This window comes from Apus apus, chromosome 3 (assembly GCF_020740795.1).
Source record: "Apus apus isolate bApuApu2 chromosome 3, bApuApu2.pri.cur, whole genome shotgun sequence".
NCBI lineage: Eukaryota > Metazoa > Chordata > Aves > Apodiformes > Apodidae > Apus > Apus apus.
Window position 1 is genome coordinate 78,507,484 of NC_067284.1, and position 9,648 is coordinate 78,517,131.

The window sequence follows — 9,648 nt, forward strand, 5'->3', positions numbered from 1 at the left end:
CCCCGAGTCCCAAGATTATATGGAGCTTCCAAAATATCAGGCTGGGAGAAGCAGCAAGTTCTGAAAAGCAGATGGCTGTGCTACAACACAGGTGAAAACCTGGGTAGACTGTCATACACAAAGTCAGTAGTTAATGATTTAACATCAACCTGGCAGCCAATCAGCAAAACTTGATATGGTTTACTATCTTCATGAATGGCCCAGAAGATGGAGCAGACTGGACCTTTAGCAAGACTCTGGATGATGCCAAGTGGGAGGCAACCAAGGGCAACTGATGCACTAAATGGCACGGCTGCATTAAATGGCAGGGCTGCCATTTAAAAGGATCTCAAAAAGCAAGAGAAATGGCTTGACACAAACCTCCTGAAGTTCAACAACGACAAATACAAGGTCTTACATCTGGTATGGAATATAACCCCATACACCAACAGAAGCAGAGGATGAAATGCCTAGTTGGCAACCCTACTGAAAGATCCTGAAGGACAAGGCTGACCAAGAGGTAGCAATACACTGTTGCAGGGACAAACAGTTGCCACACAAGGTATTAAACAGGCAGTAGATCAGGGGAAAAGATTAGTCTCCTCGATGCAGCAACTTTGAGCCCAGAATACCATGTCCAGCTTCAGTTCAACATCTGAGATATCAGTACATATGTGAGTGACCTCTGAAGGCCTACTAGGCCCAGCAGAGGGCTAGAGCATACAACACATGAAGAAAGACTATGATAACTAGGTTCAGTCTGCAGAAAAAAGGGTTTAGGGGGAAACCTAACAGCAGTATTCCAGTACCGCAGCAGTAAATCAATTTTCCTCTTTTTGACATTACTTTTAAGGAAATACAACACTGAACACTGAAGCAACCATACTGGATCACAGGAAAATGTGCATAACCCCACATATGTCCAAGACAGTGGTCCAAATCAAGTGGTTAGTGAAGAATTTAAGAAAGAGTATGTATACAATGGCATTTTCCTGTAACACACAGTCCCTGCTAATTTGTGACCTCTGATAGGTTGTTCTCCCATCAGTTTGTCCAATGCTGCTGTAATTCCACAAATATATAGTATCCACTATGTTCTGTAGCCAGGAGCTCCATATTTTATTGTTTCTAAGTTACTTCTTTTGATGCCCTCAGCTCTTGTATTAGAAGAGACAATCAACTCCCAGTTTACATTTTCAAGTTCAGTATTATTTTACATTCATAAGCCATCCAACTCCTTAAGTTTCTAGTTCTGTTATACTCATTTTTGAGATGGAAATAGCAAAATAAACACAAATACATTGAAATGGACTTCTATTCTCAGTGGAGTTCTTGACAGCTTCTCTAGCAATTGCTTATATGGTTAAGTGTTTAGTTGGTATTTCATATTTCTAGCATCATTCCAAGGTCTCATTCTGGCATTATGAGTCTGTTCAGAGTCCAGTACACCAAGCTCCAATTCCACCAAATTCTTACAAGTACGCCCAATTAATTAAATGCATTCTCACATTCTCCTAATAATTGCCTCTGCATAGAAAAGCTAAGGTAGAACAGATTAGATCCATTAATGTTTAAGCTATATTTAAGAGTCAAACTATTCTTTAGAATCCTTTTTCAAATTCTTTAGAGAAGCTGGCAAAATTGAAGGACCATATATGTTTAACACACCTATTTGCAGCATAGGAACATTTGAACATGGTAAGTTCAACTTTAATTCTGTCATTAAAACGTCACATTCAAAAAAGCTAACTTAAGCCTTCTAAGACTAGTCTTGCCAAGCTCCTTCTATTGGTAACTGGAAGCAGGTTCTTCCAGAAGTTCAGAGTAAGGACTTTTCCTTTCTCTGTATTGAATGGAGAGGGAACCTAAGATAACATGTTGAAAAACACTAATCTTGTCAGTTCTGACTTAAAAAAACTGAACAGAAAAACTTCACTATTAAAAAAAAGTCTATTGAGCAGTATTTTATGCCATCATTTACATCACAGCATGAATGTAGAATCCTGTAGAAGACAGTCTATCACGGTATTTCTCCACAATAATCACAGTGCCATCTTGCTCCCCAGTAAAACACCCCCTATCTTCCCACTCTTCACTGCCATCTGCCCAGAATTCTACTTCCTTAACCCTTTCTGACCCTTCCCCTATTGTCATCCAGACATACCATGGCAGTTCTGGAAGAACTGAGGGCAACAGCTGTTCTTTCTTGAACTGTCCACTCAGTGATAAGCACTCATCTGGTGACCACAAGCAGTCACTGCAATTAAGAGAGCATTAACTATTTAATGCACAGCTTTCTAACAGGAGAAAGCAATAATGTGGCATCACTTAAGAACCATCAAGAAAGTTAACTGATTCACATGTAAATTTTTTATTTAAAAATAAAAAACTGGTGAGCAGCTACTTACCCCAGTGGAACTGACAACAAACTCATAACATGACCTAGGTCAGACTGATATGCTCAAAAGTTGTCCCAGAGTCCACACAGTTGTAAGCCTTACCATGTCCAAGAAAGCCTAAAAACCACTTTTGAAGTAAGTCATACTCTTCAGGAAAGAATACTCATAACAGCAAGGATGGACAACTTTGTTTCCTGTTTTAAATGTAACTTGGAAAGAAAACCTGAAATAACTGATCAACATCATGCCAAAAAAATCACACATAATCATTACTAAAAGCTTGAGAGAAACAATAAGGTCAATCTCCAGTCTAGGAAAGAATTTTCTTATACTCTGTCTTATAAAATCCTAGATGATGTTTTGCACTTCAGCTTCAGTTATGAATACCAATGCAATAGCAACCATAAAAATATTGTTATAAACAATACAACTAAAGATTCCGAAAGGGATTTTACTAAGCCAGCTAATGTTATGTTTAGGACCAATTATAGGACAGGAGAGTATGCTAGATCCAAACCACTGATCACCATGACATTCAGAACAGTAAAAAGTTCAGTGCTCCTAAAGATCACTCAGCTGTGCAATCCAAACCAAAAACATTCTCCATGTTTCCATTACTTCAAGTCCAACAGAGATTTACCTGCTTTCTTTCATTATGTTCTGGACTTGAACTAATCAGTTATCTCTGCCAGAACATACACCTGCCAAGTCTTCTACATTTTATACCACACAGTATACAACACAACCAGGAGATGAGCTGAAAGATTTATCACATAAGCATATTAAAAGCTGTCTTGGCCGAAGCTGGACCACAATCAGCACTGAGGTTGAAAAATCATTATTTTCCCAAAGGATTCTTCATATCAATGAGAAATACCTTAACTACCTGTGAGATGGAATAGGGCATGAGGTCAAAGTTCAAATCCCTGACAGAGAGGACAGTATTTCCTCTTTGGGTCAGTAAGAAGCACTTCAAGATACATCTTCCTGCAGAAGACCTTTTTGCATGGCTATGAAAGTTCTGTTTATTCAACATGAAAGCATTCTGCAATTAACATTCTGCTGTATTAACAATACAGCACTAACACTGCAATGACAGCCAGGAATCCATCAGTCCGTATACTAATGATCTGTCAATAAAATGAAAAATATTGTGCTATCTTGCCTGGCAACATAAGATATGCCTGCATCACTGTCTGTTTTTACCTCCGGATCATTGCAATAAACATAGTAATGCAAACACCCCTTTAAAGGCATGTGAAAAGAAAAGATCTCTATTTTTACTCTATTTTAGCTTCTGCAGAAGTTAATCCAGATGTGGTCCTACAGAATTTGGAAATATCAGTTAACGGCATCTTGACAGTCTGGCAAGATACGTGGCAAGTAACAAGGAATGTCTGACATACTCTGATTAAGCTAGCAGAAAAATGGAGCACACACTGGTCTAGAATCTTTATTAGTATAAAACACAGAACTCAAATCTAACAGTTCTCCTATTCTGCTTTTTCAAGTCCTGAAGGCTCTTAATGAATCACATTAGGTACACGTAAATCAACAGAATGATCTCTCTGAAAATCATTTCACCCAGATTAGTATTGTCACCCAAGTATATTCAAATACATGGTGGGCTGTAGCTAAATCACCAGGTATTTCACAATACTCACCATGCAGTGAGAAAATAAAGGAGAAAATTCTGTATTAACAGCAGCAGCCTTAATTATTAATATTCTGTCTTCTAATTGAACAATTTAATAGAAGAGCCAAGAAGGTGAAGAAACTTGCGTCAATTTTAAGGAAGTATTACCACTGTGAGCTTGAAACAGTTGAAACTGCTGATGGTTTCTTCAAATAATTCAAGCCCAGAAATGGAGGGCAGAGTATCCCAACAGTTTCTTTCTAGAGATTATAAGAAGTGTACACTCCCTCTGTGACTTCCAAGTTACAAATTACAATCTTTTATTTTCCTTTTGCCTCCTGCATCAAGTGGAAAGGAATCAAAATGAAATAGAACTGGATACGCCTTGATGGATTTTCAGGGCTCTATAACTCAAAGTGATCCAGCTGAAGACTAACAGGACTTCCCAAAAGGGAATGCCAAGAGATAGACAATAGTGTTGAACTTGCTGCCACAGGTGAACCTCCTGGGCTAGGACTTACTTCCTTAAATTCTTCTGTTGGAGAAGCAGCACTTGAGAGCCTCTATTACGGAGGGTCTGTTTCCTCTACAGGAAATGGTAGGTATGTACAATGAACAGATCCTTCCCTGTATTAATTCAGAAGTCTGTATTTTGATTACTGCTAGGGCCTCCACAGTAATTTAGAAAGGCCTAGTTATGAAATACTGTGCATTTTAGTGAATAAGACTCTGATGATATTGGTATGTCAAACTAATCTAGAAAAAAAAACTACAGAAATATTCAAGATGGTCTCTGTTCATCTGACAGTAGACTTCAGTTTCTTATTGTGTTCCTGGCCATGCTTCTCTGAGAATTACAGCAGTCTCCCAGTTCAAGCAGTTTTCTTATTTTATCTGTAAATAGAAAGAACTGATAAATCAAACATCTCCAGGAACACAGAGAGAGTCACTCAAGATAATTCTGGAAGTTTGGTTTGACCCTTCAGGGGGTTTTCATGTGTTGTTTTTTTTTGAGGCAGAGAAAAAGGCTCATCCTTAGTGTTTTATTGGGAGATTGATCACTCATACTCTTTGACTATCAATGTTCAACTTGAAGCTGAAAGCACACAAATATTTAAATGCCCAAGAGAGAAAATAAAGTACTTGACAGACTTGAATGATAGATTCAAAACTAGTCCTGACTAACCACTACTAGCAAACACATAGGAATGTGTAATACGTAGAAATCACAAGAATTGTCGTTGCACTTCCAGTCTGGCTCTCTGAAATGCATAGTCAGCATGCATCAGCACTGGTAGAATAAAAAAGACAACCTTGTGACCAGGTAAGACAAACATTAATGTTAAAGGATCCTCTGATTTTCCCTTTACAAATGGTACTCTGTTTCACCACCATGCTCTGGGCTGTTGCAAATGATCAACTGGCCCATACAGGAAACAGATTAGAGATGATCACACACTTTCAAGAGATAGATCTGATTCAGATTCAGTGTGGTATAATAGTAATCATAATCCTCACTGGATTCCTACAGTTTGGGCTCTGAAAAACAATCCCTGGATCATCACATACATCAGACCAACGATGTTCACAGAAGAAACCAAATCATGCAGACCAGAGGCCACATCCTAATGTTTGGACCTGATCTAAAACTGATCTGCCTTTTGGCTGTGCATCTTTCTTCCTGCTCTTCTACACCCCAAAGAATGCAACCTGCATTTACTTGTTAACTAAAGAAGCCTCCACTGCTCTACCAAATTCAGTATTCCACAGGTTCAGACTTTTCACTGAGAATGAGCTCCAACCTTAATGTACCGCCCCAGTGAACTGCGACTGAAAACAAAAGCAACATTGAGGCTTGGTGGTGTTCTCTTTTCTCCTTCCTCTCCCTTAATGGGCAACCATTTTTCTTATTCTGCTTTCTAGAAGGAGAGGTCTGCTATGTTGTGTTTTTTTCCTTGGTTAATGAGCATCAGCACTTCTACCCAATATACACCTTTTGGCAGGGCAAAAAAACCTGCAGCCCAAATTACCAAGGAGGACAAGCAGTCTCCCAGGGGAAACAGTTTTGATTCCTAAGGACTCTATTTTTAGTTACAGCACCAGAAGTCCCTGAAGCAACAATATCCTTTGACCTGTCATTTATGGCAGGGAAGGGAGCATGGACAGAGTTAGTCTACAGGTCTCAGCATTTAGCTACTACTACCCTACAGGAAAAGGGGCCACACTGTACGGAGCAGGCAGACATCAGAGAACAGTTGAATTGCTTTTTCCTCCTCTTCCCAAAGAAGAGCTGAAGAGGGACAGAGCAAGACTGAACATGGTTGCTAACAGCCCAAATAGACACCAACTGCTGAGATGAACGAGATTTCTGACAGGCACGTCAGTCTGAATCTTTAAGGACATTCATTTAAAGTTTCTTCAAATTAAACCATGGTTATAATTCTTTTTTTTAAATTTAGTAACATAATGATCAGCTATACTACTCAGATAAAATTTGGGTAGATTGCAAGCAATTATGTTGTTTGATGTGAGAAGGAACAGAATCTACCTTTTACAGCCATGCTATCACAGCGAAGACTGACAGTAAAGGAAGTAAAGGAATATACATAACAGAACCAAAGCAATAAGTTATTTTAAAGTAGTTACTATTTAGGGGAGTATTGCTGTTAGCATTTTGAACGCTAAATCAAATGCCTTGCAAGGATTCTATCACAGGAAGTATAAAACAACAGCTTAAGATTTGATTTAAAGTTCACTTATTTTTCTGCTTGTAAGAATTACACATCTCCTAAACAGACAACCAATTACAAATTAACTCCTTGATTTATGCCGTCTACATCTACAAACTTAAAAGTAATTCTCAAATTCTGGCAACAGCTTGAAAAAGAAACAAAGCTACTAATTTAAAAAAGCACTTTAGGAGAAAGCAAGGTAGAAGAAAGGGAATTATAGAAGCCAAGTGATCTGAATTCTGACCAAAGTGGGAAACACCACACAAGAGTCTCATTTTCAGTACAAGCAATGGACAACAAAATCAGCTAACAGATTACAAATTCCACACAATTTTGTTTTCATTGTCCCAGACACTTAACCCTTACACTTTACAATGTACTGACTTTAACTTGTTAAAGGAAATCACTGATTTTTGTCCCGTTCTCTTCAGTTTGACATTGTAACAGAGTTGCCAGTTTTCAAGGTGAAAGTACACATGGTACTTAAAACTACAGCATCTCGGTACAATTCTTGACACTACTATACCATGCTCAGGTGGCAAACATCAGCAGGTCACTACCACCACTCAGCAAATCTTATTTGCCACACACAAGTGTAATGCGAACATGAACACTGAAACACACGACTAGCAAGAAACGCGTCTTTCTATGCCAAGGGCTGGTCTCACAGCACACCAAATAAGCCTTCCTGACCCAGTCCTCGCTTCCCACCTGTCAATATTCTGACAAGTACCACAGTTTAAGAACCATTCATAAACCAGAAACAAAGGCTGATAACTGCATATGGATCTTTTACTACAGAGCTGTTTTTTTAACAGTGTAAAAACACTAACGGACAACAAACTAAGTGGCTTCATAGGTAAAGAGATGCTCTAGTCCTAGCCTCTACAAAGCCGTACATAATGGTGCCCCCTTAACAGCACAGATACTGTTATGAGCACCAGAGACAGTCAGGACACTCACCAGCCTGAAGAACTATGCAAATATATTTATAAATATACCATTGAATAACTAAGAAGCCCTCTTAGCAAACGCAAATTAAGGCTCAATAAATAAATTACTACAGTGTCATGTATCAATAAGAACTAGAATTCTACCTATCCTGCACAACACGCTTTTTCTCATCTTTGCAAGGTTCAACGCTGTCATTCACAAGAACACTTGGAAAACTAAAATAAAAAAATACAACCCTATACATTACAGCCTTCCAACCCCGTTTAATCTTTAGTAACCACGCTAACACACTTTCCAAAAGAAAAACGCCTCGGTGCTGCCTACACGGATGAAGAGCTGGAACCCTTCAGGCTTGAAAAACGAGGTGAAAAACCGCCGGGAGAACCCCCCGGCACCGAGGGCCTGAACCCAGCGCGGCCTCCCCCCGCGGAAACCCCTCGCCCGCCACGACACCTGTTTCCCGGGGAGCCTCCGGCCCGCCCGCCCCGGGGCTCCGCAGCGCCGCGATCGCGGCCCGCAGCCTTCCCGGGGGCTGCCGCAGCCCCCTCCCGCAGCGCCCGGCCCGGGGCCCGGCAGGCCGCGGGGGCCCCGCGCTCACCGTTGAGCGCCGACGCCTGCAGCGTGGCCCCCGAGGTGCCGTCGATGACTTTGATGGCGCCGCGGGCGGTCACGGCCAGGATGGCGTTCAGCGCCGGGTGGTAGCACAGGCTGCAGAGCCCGTCGGCGTCGCAGCGCAGGCAGCCGTCCCGCAGCAGCAGCCACTCACAGGAGCCCGGCCCGGCCGGCCCGGGCCCGGGCCCGGCCGGCGCCGCAGCCGCCGAGGAGCAGGAGGCCGCCGCAGCCATCTTCCCGACCGCCGCCGCCGCCGCCCTCAGGACAAGAGGCCCGGGGGGAGCCGCTCACTGACAGTCCCTGGAGCCGCCGCCGCCGCCAGTCACCATCCGGGTGCGGGAGAGGGGGGAAAGGGAGAGCGCCAGCGTGAGCAGGAAGTGACACAGCCGCGCCGGATGCGGAACCGACCGCCGGCCTGACACGGCCGGGGGGAGGCGTTAACCGCGGCCTGTCCGGGCGGGCGGGGAGGGGGGGGGCTGTGGGGGGGGCGAGGGGCGGGGCTGCCCTCGCGCCTCCCGCCTCCCCCGGGGCCGTCGGGCGCGCGCCCCGAGGCGAGCTGGGCGGGGGCGCTGCGCGCGCCGCCCCGGCCCCGCCCCGCCGGGCTCCCTGCCGCGGGGGGGGGGGGGGGGGGGGGGGGGGGAGGGGCTGCTCCCCCGAGGGCCGGCGGCGGGTCCGGGCGCGGCGGGGCGGGCGCCCCTGCCTCCCTGCCCGGCCGGCGTCTGGTGGGCGCGCCGGGCAGACACCGGGCGGTGAGCGGGAGAGCGTCTTTGCCGCCTTCCGCCTCGGGAAAAGCCGGGGGGGACGGATGTTTCACACCGTGGCTCTTGGGACTCGTTTTCTCTTTCAGCACGAAGCGTGAGGTGAGGAAGCCCCCGTGGAGCCGCCTCCCGGCTCGGCAGCCAGCGAGGAGGCCCGAGGCCGGAACGAGCTCCGCCCTCGGGCAGGCTGTCCCCGGCCTGCGGGGCGGCGGGGGCGGGATTGCTGCGGGGTGTGGGCTGTGCGGGGTCCGGTCCTGCCTGCATGCCTTCTTTTATTTACCCTCAGAAGTAAGGACGGAGTCATTCTACTCATGAAAGCAGCTTGTTCCGAAGCAGCTTTCACCTTCATGCTTCAAGAATGACATAACGAAACCTTTTGTATTGTTGAGATTGTCCCTTTCTACTCCTGAAATGCCAAAGCAGCTCGTACAGCTAAGCCTACCCGTAAGCATTCGTTTATCTAAGAAGCATGTTCTGCTACAGTATTTGAGAAAACTTTTAGGCTACTGCTGGTCTGTAAATATAATGATGTTTCAAATATAACGTGGTTTCCTACAGAAGAATATTTTATTAGAGGG

General features: G+C 44.1%; 1 protein-coding gene across 6 annotated transcripts in view; it reads right to left on the reverse strand.

The window, feature by feature from the left end:
- Positions 1 to 8,678, reverse strand: part of BIRC6 (baculoviral IAP repeat containing 6) — a 171,377-nt gene extending 162,699 nt beyond the window's left edge. For 5 of the 6 annotated variants that reach the window (XM_051613084.1, XM_051613086.1, XM_051613087.1 and 2 more), the window contains exon 1: positions 8,299 to 8,671. In XM_051613084.1, the coding sequence (XP_051469044.1) occupies positions 8,299 to 8,545 (247 nt within the window). In that variant the 5' untranslated portion in view covers positions 8,546 to 8,671. Of the gene's footprint in view, positions 1 to 8,298 lie in introns of all 6 variants that reach the window. The other variant, XM_051613088.1, reaches the window with a different exon arrangement.
- Between the last annotated feature and the right edge of the window lie 970 nt (positions 8,679 to 9,648).